Genomic DNA, 15,241 nt, shown 5'->3' on the forward strand with positions numbered 1-15,241 from the left:
GATTTATCTGGCTTGAAATTTTCAGACAAATCTAACAACCCGTTGTTGGGTTGCTGTCCCTAAGTAATTTTACGGAAATTTTGCCGTTTTTTGTTATTATCTTAGATGTCATTATAGTATCTAATAATATCCAATATTTAATACTATCAATTATAATTTCAACCTTATTTTACTTGATCTCCAAAGCATCAATAAGAACAGGTGAGCGAAACAGGCTTTTAACTGAGAGCCTCTAGTTTAAATATATCAATAGAATTTTCAACAAGTCGGTAGAATCTCAAACGGTGGTTGATTTATCTTTCAATAAGATTTCTATAAAAATACTCTTTTATCATATTCAGCAGCGGATCCATAAATTTCACAAGAGGGTCCAACTGACTACCTAAGATCGGCCCCAGTGATCATTGATATGTTCATAATAATAAATTAACTGTTAACCAAATTTTTTTATTTTTGAAATACTAAGGCTTTTCTACCTCAGGAATAGATAACCTTAGCTGTATTTGACAAAACTTTTAGGAATTTTTGGTCCTCAATGCTCTTCAACTTCGTACTGTATTTGGCCTTTTTTTTTATTCGAGCGTCACCAATACCCGGTTGGTGTTTTCCACAGATGTAAAGAGGTAGTTTCTCAATAAATGACATAAATATATATTTATATATTTAGGGACAACATCAAAAGACCAATATGTAGTATAAAGCAAAATTTCGTAAGGGTTCCGCGGAACCCAGTGTCTCGCCTACTTTTGCTGTTAATCGCAGCTCAACAAAAATGAGAAAAAAATTAACAAAAATATTCTTATCGATACTATCCTTGGTAGTAAGAAGCTTCTGTCCAAGTTTGGTAAAAATCCAGATAGTTTATGATTCTAATAAATATTCTAAAACCTTTTAACTGCAGACTGTATGTAATATTAACTGGAAGAAAAACTAAATTTTCAATTTTTGCGGTCGTATAAAAACTGATTCAGTTGTTTGATTTGTTACCGTTTTAAATGTGCATGACATATTTGTTACTTCTGAAATTTGTTAGGTTTGGTGGTTTAAGGAGGGTCGCGAAGAAATGAAATGAAAATGGAATAGTGAACGAAAAGATTTTCGTTTTTCGCGTCCGCAAATCAGGATTTGTTCGTTCATTTTACTACCTTTTGCATTACAGTCTATTTAGCACCAGAAGTGTGACGCTGGAAATAGTATAGTTTAGTCATTGAATGTATTATGTCAAATATAATACAAATTTTAAAAACTTGACATGAAATGGAAAAAAATGTCGTCTTTGCAAAAGTTAGAAAGTTTTCCTTGTTTCTTACTCACAAAAAGGCTTTTATTTGTATACATTTGCTTGAAATTGTGTAGCTGTGGGCTGGATGAGCCTATTTTTTAATCATTCCAAAATTGATGTTTTCTTAATTTTCAAGATTAATACATGTAATTTTCATCATTGTAAAAGATAAAAAAAAAATCATTATTTCAGTTTTAGTTGTAATAATGATTAGTTATCCTAAATAATGGCACACTTTGTTTTCAGTAGAAGTTCTTTGTTTATTTTTAAGCTAAAACAGTAAAAGAATATATGAATGAGGGGGAGGACAGGGGGGTACCCTTCTCCCACCCCTCTTCTCCTTTCTCCTACCCCTCTTCTCCTTATTTTTTTTTTAATTTACCGGAAAAAAGCGAGATATTTTATTTTTTCATATTTTATTTTTTCTCCAAATTTTTCTCCTTTCTCCCAGCCTTCCTCTCCTTTCTCCTACCCCCTTTCTCCTTTCTCCCACCCCATTTCTCCTTTCTCCTACCCCCTTTCTCCCTGTCTCCCTTACCCCTGTCCTCCCCCTCATGAATGTAGCTACAGTATTTGATTTAAATGATTAAATTCACCAGTATGCGAATTGCACACTTTTAACCTATTCAGAGAAAGTTTATATGAATTGATTAAACAATAAATATGTAATGAATTTATCATTAGTAGCCTAGATTATTTTTTATCATTCTCTTATCATATGTTCAAATAAAGCGAAAATTTCGAAATGATAACATATGAAAGACGAGATGAAAATTTCAAAATACTAACTGATAAAATACGAACAAGATTTAAATCTCCATATAAAAACAACACGAAGCTAGCCATCCATAACATAGACATATTTTGATACTAAAGGTACTCAAAGTTATGTCCCAATAGTTACAGAAGAGGACCAGAAACATTTACAAAATTATTCATTGGTAAGCTTATATCATCATATAACATTTCTTCAATCAATTATCTTTAGAGGCCTGCTGAAATATATGTTTACAATACTGGTGCGTATCTTCACAAATACCTCTGTAACTCGGGATTATTCATTTTATCGTAGTAAGGAAATCAAAGCAGTCCGATGAATATTTTAAAAGTTGTTTGAACATTTGAATTCGGTTCTACGTAATGAACATTCAAATGACATATAGTTTACAAGTGTGAACAAATCTAATGTACAGGTAGCTAAACAAGGTATATAGATGTGAACAAATGTAATGTGAAACTAGTGTACATTACATTAAACCAAATGTAAACATGTTTACTGTACATGGCGTTTGGTGTGAACACGGCCATAGATTGCCCATTTCAACAGGTAATGTACATTTCATTGTTTTGTACATTTCTCGGACTCCGCCTGCATCTAAGACTCATCCTTATATCGTTGATGCACTATTATTGACTTATCTGTCATAGTTGCATCTACTCCACCCCTTTCGTCACATAATCAACAAGGTTATTTATGTTAGTTGTAGTTACTAGACCGAAAAATTTTGCCAACTTTTAAAAATAATAAATAGCTTTTGATAGATTTATGTTTTTACTGGCGTTACAAATACAACCAAAGTTATTGTCCAAGCAAAATAATTTTTCCGATTTTATACAATTGCATTTCACTTTCATTTTTTTTTTTTATATTATTTTAACTGAAAGCTCAATAACAGATTCACATTCTGTAAATAATGAAACAAAATTATGAAAAATTTGTACTTGACATGTTTGTATCATGTTTACGCGATTACGCGATATTATTACTTTTAAAGTCTAATATATAAAATGTATTTGATCGATAAACATAAATAAATTAAGCATAAAAAGATGTAAAAAAATAAGGATAAAGGGTAAAAAAATAAGCACCAAATTGTTAAAAAAATAAGCATAAAAGGTAAAAAAAAATAGCCAAAAAATGTTTAAATAAAAAAAGCATAAAAAAGTTAAAATATTAGCACAAAATGTTTAAATAAAATAAGCATAAAAAGGTTAACCAATTAGCATATAATAAAAGGTTAGAAATATAGGAATAAAAATGTAAAACCACCAACGACTGAAGAAAATTACACATGCAGAAGAGAAAATAATTCAAACATACTAAGATATAAAAACACCAACACACGATTACAATTTTAACTGCAAAAGAGTATGCGACTATCCCCGAAGATAACCATGTTCAAAAGAACATATGTACTTAAATCTCTCCTATGTGAAATACAAACTTAAGGTAACGGTTTTGTTTTATTTCTATTTTTGTAGTCTGCTGTAAATATGGATACAACAGAACAGGAGACTGGTGTGGCCATTAGGGGAAACAATCATATCCCAGCAATGACTATAATGCTATGGAACCATTTCCAAGAACTGCCTGGGATGTTACATGAAGTGTACAAAAATGGGTATTATCCCGGCGGAGAAAGCAGCAAACAAATTCTAGATATAACTGGTGGTTTGGGGAATGATGCATTAGCAATCTTTGATGTACATAGTTTGGATGATTTCAATCATACTTCATATGATATTCAAAACAAACTATTGCTATTTCGAACCAAAATCAAGCATGAAAGAGTAATTAGGGTTAGTGATAAACATTCCAACAGGGAATGGTGGAAAGATGAATTTGCCGTTCTAGTAAATACATCAAGTGAAGAAATTCGTGACCAGTTTAATAGTGTCAAGACTACAACAAGCAAGAGAAGATTTTGAAAAAGGCAAAAAATTTTGTCTGCAGCTTGACTTTAGCCAAAGTTTAGAGTCTTGGTATGGTGGTGTATGTGAAGAAGCCACTCCTTTTATCAGACAATGGTGGCATACTCGAAATGACGACTTTAATTACGGAGAAGATTCTATCAAAAATTTAAGCGTTTTCATTTTGAACTGCTCCAAACCGGTAAAGTGTTTCCTGTCAAAATGGATGATTTTCTGCTGCTTCCCTTGTTGGTTGTTATCAGGAGGTTGCTGTTACTATATTCACAGAAAAGGTCAGGTAGACGACATGAAAGACAAATTTAAGTTATCAGTGGCATTTAGATTCGTCAGTCACTTGCCACAACAAGAAGATACGCCATGTTGCCATTGTGGGAAGATTTACCATCTCCCTCTTGACAGCATACAATATAAAAGCTATCTGTAATATTTAGTAATTGGTAGCTGCGTGTCCATAGGAGGAAACTACCGTGATATTTAATCAGTCTGGGCTTCTTTTTTATCCAGCTCTGAACACCATGAGTCGGTTTCACAAAAAAATTACGACTAAGATTTATCTTCAAAGAATATTAGATTCTGTTCAAAGGGGAATAATCCTTACAGATTGATTTATTGTCAGCCATATCAACTTTCTCTTCTGTTTGCATGCAATAACTATTCAGTGTTTAATTATTATTTCATTGTCATTACGAAAATCACTGTAATCATTGTATGAAATTTAAAACCCACAAAGGTCCATAATTGGATTATTTAAGTATTTTATTCTATTCTGTCTTTCGGTAGAATCTTTGTGAAATATAATCAAATATGTACAAATAAATGGTTGTGGAGGAGTTGATTTTTTTTTCTCAAGCAATGGTTTGAAATGTGTGACTTTTCAGGTTTTTTTTTATCAATATAATTATGCTTAATCGGATGGAAGTATAGGAACAATGGGCCTTTTTTGCAAAGTTCATTTTTACTCTGAAATAAAATATATTTTTGATTTTTATTCATCGGTGAAGTTTTTACATCAGTTTGATAACCTCGATGCCAAGTGGGCAGAAAGGCATATATCTTACTTTTGTGTATGCTCACTATTAATTTCAAAATATAAACACATCGAACCCATTTCTATTATACTTTAACTATAACATATGATATATATTTGAACATATAATGGTCATATTATATATTATTATTACAAATTACTTATTTTTTATTAACTTTGTTATTAGATGTTAATCAATCAAATAGAAACTTGTCTAACATTATATTTTGTTTCATCTATTTTGTATTATGTTTGAAATTTTTTATAGTTTTTTATAGTATACTAATTTTAAGGCGCCGTGATTGGCAATTAAGTATCTGTATCTGTATATGTGTTTTTGGTAGTTTATTTGAATACCATTGCCTTTCCTATTAAAAAAACTGAAGGTAATTATGCCGTCGAAACGGAGGAGAAAAACCTAATTGGAAGAAAACTATCCCAGCAGCAGATTTTGAGTTTGATAAAAAGGAGACATTTTAATCAGAATTATATTCAATAGGAAAATTCATCAGTGACTCAAAGGATATGGTTCCCTTTACTAATAAACTCATCATAGATACCAGGACTAAATTTAGTATATACGCCAGACGCGCGTTTCGTCTACAAAAGATTCATCAGTGACGCTCGAATCCCAAAAAGTTAAAAATGCCAAATAAAGTATGAAGTTGAAGAGCATTGAGGACCAAAATTCCTAAAAGTTTTGCCAAATACAGGTAAGGTAATCTATGCCTGAGGTAGAAAAGCCTTAGTATTTCAAAAAATTCAAAAATGTGTAAACAGTAAATTTAAAGATATAACCATATCAATGACAATTCATGTCAGCACAAAAAGTGCTGACTACTGGGCTTGTGATACCCTCGGGGAAATAAATCTCCACCAGTAAACCGAGTGCACAGCCACACGGTGAAATGTCTCGACTGCGTTTCTGATCATTGATTTTTATGTTGAAAGTTTTGAAAGATAAAGGTTTTACTATAAGTATCACAAACACTAAACACTTTTAAAGATTCGTGACAATGAGGTCATTATTTCATACACTAAATATGTGTGACCTATTATATGAGGTAACTGAAAAACACACCAATACACAACAAATTACCATTAACCAATGAACCATTACAATAAGGTCAAGGTCTGACAATATTTGCTACACCTACATATAAAAAAGAAGATGTGGTATAATTGTCAATAGAATAAAAAAGACCAAATGACACAGAAATAAACAACTCTAGGTACTGCCTTCAACAATGAGCAAAGCTCATACCGCATAGTCAGCTATAACAGGCCCCGGAATGACAAATTTAAAACAATTCAAACGAGAAAACTAACAGGCTTATTTATGTACACAAAAAAAATGATGTACACTCTACAATCATTCCATACACCAAATAAAGTTGACCTATTAATTACAGTAGTTGAAAAAAAGATAAAAACACAAAACTTAACATTGACCAATGAGCTATGAAAATGAGGTCAAGGTCAGATGAAACCTACAAGACTGACATGTACGTCTTTACAATCATTCCATACATCACATGCATATAGCAGTTATCAAAGGTACCAGGATAATAATTCAGTACACCAGATGCGCGTTTCGTCTGCATAAGATTCATCAGTGACGCTCATTTCAAAATATCTATAAAATTTCCAAATAATATATATATATATATAATTGTCCTACGTTTTAAAGTATCTTAGAAACTGACCTAATCGTGCAACATTAACCTTGATCGATGGTCCATAAAATGAGGTCGAGGTCGGGTGAACCATGTCTGATGGACATGTAGATTTTGCAAGGATCTCATATACCAAATATAGTTGTTTTTCTATTACTCATAATAAGTGAGAAATTGCCATGACAAATAAAAATATAATTATGTTTTCAAGCAGTAACTGAACCATGAAAATTGATCATGGACAATTGACATATGACAGACGGAAACCTTGTAACATAAGGTATATGCATACAAGTTATGAAGCGTCTTCAAATTTATGACATATAAAGCTTAATACAATTAGTTTAGGCCGCTGCCGGATAACAATGTATCTCATACTGCGACTTTCGACGCGAGACAAAAACACGTTCCAGTCACCACACCTTATTATCACTACAGCAGCAGCAATAGGTAAAACAGAACAACATTTACTGTACACGATTGCAAAATCTATTATATTGCAATATCAACTGAAACAACACACAAAAATCTTCTGTTCAGATATCAAAAACAACTGTTTTGAATGACAATCAGGAATATCTACCGTAGTGAAAATTGATACGACTGTCATGCAAGTGAGAGGTTTAGCTAGCTATAAAACCAGGTTCTATGCACCATTTTCCACATAAAAAAATGCCTGTACCAAGTGAGGAATATGACAGTTGTTATCCATTCGTTTGATTTGTTCGAGCTTTTGATTTTGCTATTTGATTAGGGACTTTCCGTTTCGAATTTTCATCGGAGTTCAGTATTTTTGTGATTTTACTTTTTGATTATATAGTGCGAGTCCATTTGATATTTTGGTACATGTAAATTTTCCATCCGTATAACATATAGCTCTTCTACTTTTGAAGTTAAGATCCGTTGGTATATGAAAGGTAAATATTACATGTGATTTGAAGTGAAATTATTTTATTCATCCATTTATACTATGTTAAGTTCAGTTGGAAAGGTCCACTATTTGTACCACAGTTTCTTAGGAAAGCTACCAAGATTTCTGCAAACCTGCAAAATACAATAGAAATACACAGTAGTTCAAACAAACACTTATTGAGTTGGATTTTGACAATTATAAAAACTAGAGGCTCTAAAGAGCCTGTGTCGCTCACCTTGGTCTATGTGAAATTAAACAATGGACACAGATGGATTCATGACAAAATTGTGTTTTGGTGATGGTGATGTGTTTGTAGATCTTACTTTACTAAACATTCTTGCTGGTTACAATTATCTCTATCTATAACAGTACTTTCTGTGGAAAATGTTATTGAAAATCTTCAAATTTTAAGAAAATTGTTAAAAATTGACTATGAAGGGCAATAACTTCTTAGGGGGTCAATTGACTATTTTGGTCATTCTGACTTATTTTTAGTTCTTAATTTGCTGTACATATTTGCTGTTTACAGTTTATCTCTATCTATAATAATATTCAAGATAATAACAAAAAAAACAGAAAAATTTCCTCACAATTACCAATTCAGGGGCAGCAACCTAACAACCAATTATCCGATTCATCTGAAAATTCCAGGGCAGATAGATCGTGACCTGATCAACAATTTTACTTCCTGTCAGGTTTGCTCTAAATGCTTTGGTTTTTGAGTTATAAGCCAAAAACTTCATTTTACCCCTATGTTCTATTTTTAGCCATGCAGCCATCTTGGTTGGTTGGCCGGTCACCGGACACATTTTTTAAACTAGATACCCCTATGATGATTATGGCCAAGTTTGGTTAAATTTGGCCCAGAGTTTAAGAGGAGAAGATTTTTCTAAAAGATTACTAAGATTTACGAAAAATGGTTAAAAATTGACTATAAAGGGCAATAACTCCTAAAGTGGTCAACTGACCATTTTGGTCATGTTGACTTATTTGTAGATCTTACTTTGCTGAACATTATTGCTGTTTACAGTTTATCTCTATCTATAATAATATTCAAGATAACCAAAAACTGCAAAATTTCCTTAAAAATACCATTTCAGAGGCAGCAACCAAACAACTAAATGTCTGATTCGTCTGAAAATTTCAGGGCAGATAGATCTTGACCTGATGGACAATTTTACCCCATGTCAGATTTGCTCTAAATGCTTTGGTTTTTGAGTTATAAGCAAAAAACTGCATTTTACCCCTATGTTCTATTTTTAGCCATGGCGGCCATCTTGGTTGGTTGGCGGGGTCACCGGACACATTTTTTAAACTAGATACCCCAATGATGATTTTGGCCAGGTTTGGTTAAATTTGGCCCAGTAGTTTCAGAGGAGAAGATTTTTGTAAAAGTTAACGCCGGACGACGGACGCAGGACGACGCCGGACGCCGGACGCCGGACGCCGGACGCCGGACGCCGGACGCCGGACGCCAAGTGATGGGAAAAGCTCACTTGGCCCTTCGGGCCAGGTGAGCTAAAAAACCAAATGAACTTGATACCATCCGAAAAACTTTCACTAAATCATATTGTAACAAATAAGGAACATGTGGGATTTTATTATGTAAGGATAATTTTTAGTTTAATTTTATTTTATATATTTTGGAGTTTAGAATGACGTCCATTATCACTAAGCTCGTATATATTTTTGTTTAGGGGTCAGCTGTAGCACGCCTCCGTGTGCGGGATGTTCTTGCTGTATTGAAGACCCATTGGTGGCATTCGGCTGTTTCCGGTCCTTTATCGGGTTGTTGTCTCTTTGACACATTCCTCATTTCCATTCTCAATTTTATAATTACTCTTTCAGACATTTAATGGACGTTAGTGTTGCCGTCTCCTTGATGTATACTGTTACCACACAGCTTCTGTAAGTCATGTTTGCATCTTCATCGAAATAGTTATCAAAGGTACCAGGATTATAATTTAGTACGCCAGACGCGCGTTTCGTCTAAACAAGACTCATCAGTGACGCTTATATCAAAATATTTATAAACCCAAACAAGTACAAAGTTGAAGAGCATTGAAGATCCAAAATTCTAAAAGGTTGTGCCAAATACGGCTAAGGTAATCTACGCCTGGGATAAGAAAATCCTTAGTTTTTCGAAAAATTCAAAGTTTTGTAAACAGGAAATTTGTAAAAATGACCACTTTATTGATATTCATGTCAACTCCGAAGTGTTGCCTACTGGGCTGGTGATACTATCGGGGACGAAACGTCCACTAGCAGTGGCATCGACCCAGTGGTGTAAATAGTTATCAAAGGTACCAGGATTATAAATTAACTAGTACGCCAGACGAAAATGTACTACATAACATTATCCCTGGTATTTTCACTTTAAATTCTAAAGTCAACACATCATTTGGCAAGCTTTTTTGTGTGTTTTGCATTATGATAAATATATACCTTCTACTGTCAAATCCCCAAAGTAAGTATTTAAATCCAATAATCCTCCATGTTCGTATGAAAATTGGTATTTCATCAGCACATGTTGTTCTTCCTTTGTCGCTTAGACTCCCAGATTCACGACAGCAGTGGAAACTTGGATGATTACACTTATAAGTATTCTGTAAAGAAAAGTAACTTGGTGATCACACTTATAAGTATTCTGTAAACAAAGGTAACTTTGATAATTACACTTATAAGTATTCTGTAAAGAAAGGTGACTTGGTGATCACACTTATAAGTATTCTGAAAGAAAGGTAACTTGGATGATTACACTTATAAGTATTCTGTAAAGAAAGGTAACTCGGATGATGGCACTTATAAGTATTCTGTAAAGAAAGGTAACTCGGATGATCACACTTATAAGTATTCTTTAAAGAAAGGTGACTTGGATGATCAAACTTAAAGGTATTCTGTAAAGAAAGGTAGCTTGAATGATCGCACTTATAAGTATTCTGTAAAGAAAGGTAATTTGCATGATCACACTTATAAGTATTCTGTGACGAAAGGTAACTTGGATGTTTACACTTATTAATTCTGTAAAGAAAGGTAACTTGGTGATCACACTTATAAGTATTCTGTAAAGAAAGGTAACTTGGTGACCACACTTATAAGTATTATGTAAAGAAAAGTAACTTGGATGATTACACTTATAATTATTCTGTAAAGAAAGGTAACTTGGATGATCACACTTATAAGTATTCTGTAAAGAAAGGTTACTTGGTGATCACACTTGTAAGTATTATGTAAAGAAAAGTAACTTGGATGATTACACTTATAATTATTCTGTAAAGAAAGGTAACTTAGATGATTACACTTATTAATTCTGTAAAGAAAGGTTACTCGCATAATCACACTTATAAGTATCGTATAAAAAAAGGTAACTTGGATGATTACACTTATAAGTATTCTGTAAAGAAAGGTAACTCGGATGATCAAGCTAATAAGTATTCTGTAATGAAAGGTAACTTGGATGATCAAGCTAATAAGTATTCTGTTATGAAAGGTAACTTGGATGATCACACTTATATTTATTCTATAAAGAAAGGTAACTCGCATGATCACACTTATACGTATTGTGTAAACAAAGGTAAATAGGATGATTACACTTATAAGTATTCTGTAAAGAAAAGTAACTTGGAGGATTACACTTATAAGTATTCTGTAAAGAAAGGTAACTTGGTGATCACACTTATAAGTATTCTGTAAAGAAAGGTAACTTGGATGATTACACTTATAAGTATTCTGTAAAGAAAAGTAACTTGAATGCTCACACTTATAAGTATTCTGTAAAGAAAGGTAACTCGGATGATCAATCTAATAACTATTCAGAAAGGAAAGGTAACTTGGATGATTTCACTTATAAGTATTCTGTAAAGAAAGGTAACTCGGATGATCAAGCTAATAACTATTTAGAAAGGAAAGGTAACTTGGATGATCACACTTATAAGTATTCTGTAAAGAATGGTAACTCGGATGATCAATCTAATAACTATTCAGAAAGGAAAGGTAACTTGGAGGATTACACTTATAAGTATTCTGTAAAGAAAGGTAACTTGGATGGTTACACTTATAAGTATTCTGTAAAGAAAAGTAACTTGGATGATTACATTTATAAGTATCATGTAAAGAAAGGTAACTCGGATGATCAAGCTAATAACTATTCAGAAAGGAAAGGTAACTTGGATGATTTCACTTATAAGTATTCTATAAAGAAAGGTAACTCGGATGATCAAGCTAATAACTATTCAGAAGGGAAAGGTAACTTGGATGATCACACTTATAAGTATTCTGTAAAGAAAGGTAATTTGGATGGCTACACTGATAAGTATTATGTAAAGAAAGGTAACTTGGATGGTTACACTTATAAGTATTATGTAAAGAAAGGTAACTTGGATGATTACACTTATAAGTATTCTGTAAAGAAAGGCAACTCGGATGATCACACTTATAAGTATTCTGTAAAGAAAGGTAACTTGGATGATCAAGCTAATAAATATTCAGAAAGGAAAGGTAACTTGGATGATTTCACTTATAAGTATTCTGTAAAGAAAGGTAACTCGGATGATCAAGCTAATAACTATTCAGAAAGGAAAGGTAACTTGGAGGATTACACTTATAAGTATTCTGTAAAGAAATGTTCCAAAGAAAATGATTTGGAGAGGTGACCAAACTATGATATTTGCTACGGTATGGTGTATTGACAGAATAATCCATTAACCCTTCTAGTATACTCACCACAAGATCATCCTGTGTCCAGTCATAACATTCATCTCCTACTTTGACAAACGCATGTATGGGCGGTGTGAGAAGATCTGTTTCATCTTCAGGTAGCTTGTTTTTGTTGTAAGTACATTTTCCATCCATAAGTTCTTCCGGCTTCGCAAATGGACATAAATATAACTGGAATTCTTGGCGAAAAAAAGTAAAAAAAAGTAAAACATGCAAGTATGTCCATATCCAACATGTAAATATGTGCTTAGTATATATAGGGTCTACATTCCATTTTTGTTTTTCTTTGTTGACAAAGTTGTGTGTTTTATAATGATTAAGATTATAACACAATGTTGACTGCATGCTGTATCCAAATTTTTGACATGTTAACCTATTATGATCGTTTGTATGACTTACACATTGTATTCAATAATGAATATAATTGAATTATTTTGTATGACTGTCATACAAGTGAGTAGCTAGCTTTTAAACCAGAATTAGCCTACAATTTTCCTACATAAGGAAATGACTGTGCCAAGTCAGGATAAGACAGTTGATTTCCGTTCGTTGGATGTGTTTGGACTCTTGATTTTGCCTTTGTTATTAATTAAGCCTGTTGAAGGACTTTCCGTTTTGAATTTTTCTTGGAGTTCCATATTTTTGTTATCTTAATTTAATAGACGTAACTTTCAACAGACATTTTGCATTCTGTTCTAGAGTCATCAACAGACATATGTTTCTTGATTCATATGAGTAAGGTTATATTGCTCGACCAGTTATATTATACCTACCATCTCGGAAACTTAAAATACAAGGTTGTCGTAAACTTAATTATCACCGAATCTGTTCAAACGCAATATATGGGTGTAGGCTAAGATTGTGTCAATAAAGTTTGTTTTGATCAATCATTGTTGATTTGATTACCGAGAATACAATTTTAATCAATGATTCAAACGTATTAAACGATGATTCTTTGAAATAATAGTTACTGTAGTATCTAATGTGCATTAGATAACAGTAGGACATTCTAGACTATTTTTTCTCGATAAACGGCCTCAAATCTGGGTTTAATGTTTTACAAGTTTGTGACCCGACCCCAAAGAGAGAGAGAGAAAAACATCACTTCAAATTTAAATTTTGAAATCATGATTCTGTAATCACAAATGATCATAAATGCAACAAGATGAAAATGTATGTAAAGGCGAGAAAAATACTATTTGTCAAATAAGATTAAATAATGTAATTTTTCATGTTTATGAAAATCTAGTACGTATTTACAGGTAACACTTTGTGAATACAGCAGTTAGACAAACCATGCCTATCTTTTTGGGACTCGGAGATATATATTTTTACGAAATGGTTCCCAGACATGATCCATGTTTCATATCATAGAGACATAACTTCTAAATGTTACCTGTATAAATAAACATGAAATGCGAGCTAATTGAACTATGAGGAAGACCCAAAGTGAAGGGAGGGGTATTACAGATTAAACTGTTAGAAGTCAAAGCATATGAATGTTAATTTTGACCTTTGAAAAAAACAGTAGCATTGTCCATATTAACAGAAGTGCGACCTTAATGATTTTAGGATTGGGATATAGAAAACCTTAACCCATGTACGACAGAAAAGTCCTTGTTGACTGTTACTTTTGAATGGGTGAGCATTATGCCAGACACTATCAACAGTATAGAAAGTGCAATGCTCACTGTGTGTACTTGTTACAAAATCTTCGAAACAAATATGTCAGAGGTGAATGGGTCCTTTGGTAGACAACATCTATGTACTTGTCTAACCTTCTATCAGTCACCTTCCAGTTGCAGTCGAAATTTGGCTCATAAACTAATCGACACACTGTACAGAAGATGGTTACTTTTCTCTTGTTTTGAATATTTCTACTCTTTGACTTCCAAGTTAAAATCGGGTCAAACTACGCAACTGATTTTGACTTTAATAGGGATTCAGAGAGAATTAATAATTTCAAATTTAAACTTTTCTACGACAATATGATACTTGGAGGAAACAGAGGGATTCATTTTTGAATTGCAAGAAAACGATTTATCGCTATTTTGTGCATTTTTCCTTTGATCTTTTTTTGTGATAATTTTTCATATCATGCTACTCGCTTGACATGGAAAATTATCGCAAGAAACTAAGGAGGTACGTGGCGTTGCTAACGAAATTGACATGAAATTGACAACGTCGTCATAGGTAAAATAGCAATGAACAGATTATCATTGGTCATCTCAACTCGATTGCATTTCTCGGTTTCGCCGTCCCGGCTCAAGCGAGAAAATCAATCTCGTTGAGATGATCAACGATCATTTATAATTATCGGTAAATAAAATAACACTATATGGAGTGAATCTTACCTTTTACACCTTTAGATGAAACGATGGCTGAAACTCCGCTAACTAAGATGAAAACTACGAAGACTTTTTCCATACTTTTTCAATTCTTAAATCATTTAGTGTTAATATTGTCATAAGCCCTGTTATTGCATTTAAATGTTCTGCGTTTAATATGAAATTTATCCGGTGATAAAATACATAATGCCTATATAGAGTCTTAAATTGAGGATTTTAGTATCGATTAAAGTATAAAATGGTCATATGACTGCAATGTGTTCCCTGCAGGTCTATATATGCACTTGTATATTGACTTTTTTTTTTTTATAGAATCATTCTATCTAGATTTATTTTTCACAAGCGCACATACTCATATAATCAGCATGTTCCGCTCCAGTGGCTACAAGAATAATGGTAATTGTATAACATACATTCTCGTGACGAAACTGAAGTATAGTATGACGTAAAGGATATATACATCTACTTGTTTATGTATAATAGTAAGAGTTTGGTCAGTTTGGCTGACCTGTCTTTTCAACCTGTTAAATCTTTTGCTAATAGCTATAATGGGGAGGGGAGGCTATC

General features: G+C 32.7%; 1 protein-coding gene and 1 long non-coding RNA gene across 2 annotated transcripts; one reads left to right on the forward strand and one right to left on the reverse strand.

Annotated features, from left to right (window-relative positions):
- The first annotated feature begins 2,082 nt into the window (after nt 1–2,082).
- On the forward strand, nt 2,083–5,586 carry LOC139510273 (uncharacterized). The gene is made up of 2 exons (XR_011661867.1): nt 2,083–2,223; nt 3,545–5,586. It is a non-coding gene; the product is annotated as an uncharacterized lncRNA (long non-coding RNA).
- A 2,045-nt stretch (nt 5,587–7,631) lies between these two features.
- Nucleotides 7,632–14,838, reverse strand: LOC139510274 (uncharacterized). The gene is made up of 4 exons (XM_071296766.1): nt 14,681–14,838; nt 12,333–12,505; nt 10,056–10,216; nt 7,632–7,741 (listed from the first exon to the last, which is right to left on the reverse strand). Exons 1-4 carry the CDS (start codon nt 14,751–14,753, stop codon nt 7,666–7,668), a joined length of 483 nt encoding a protein of 160 aa, XP_071152867.1. The 5' UTR covers nt 14,754–14,838; the 3' UTR covers nt 7,632–7,665.
- Between the last annotated feature and the right edge of the window lie 403 nt (nt 14,839–15,241).

The sequence above is a fragment of the Mytilus edulis genome, chromosome 2 (genome assembly GCF_963676685.1).
Source record: "Mytilus edulis chromosome 2, xbMytEdul2.2, whole genome shotgun sequence".
NCBI lineage: Eukaryota > Metazoa > Mollusca > Bivalvia > Mytilida > Mytilidae > Mytilus > Mytilus edulis.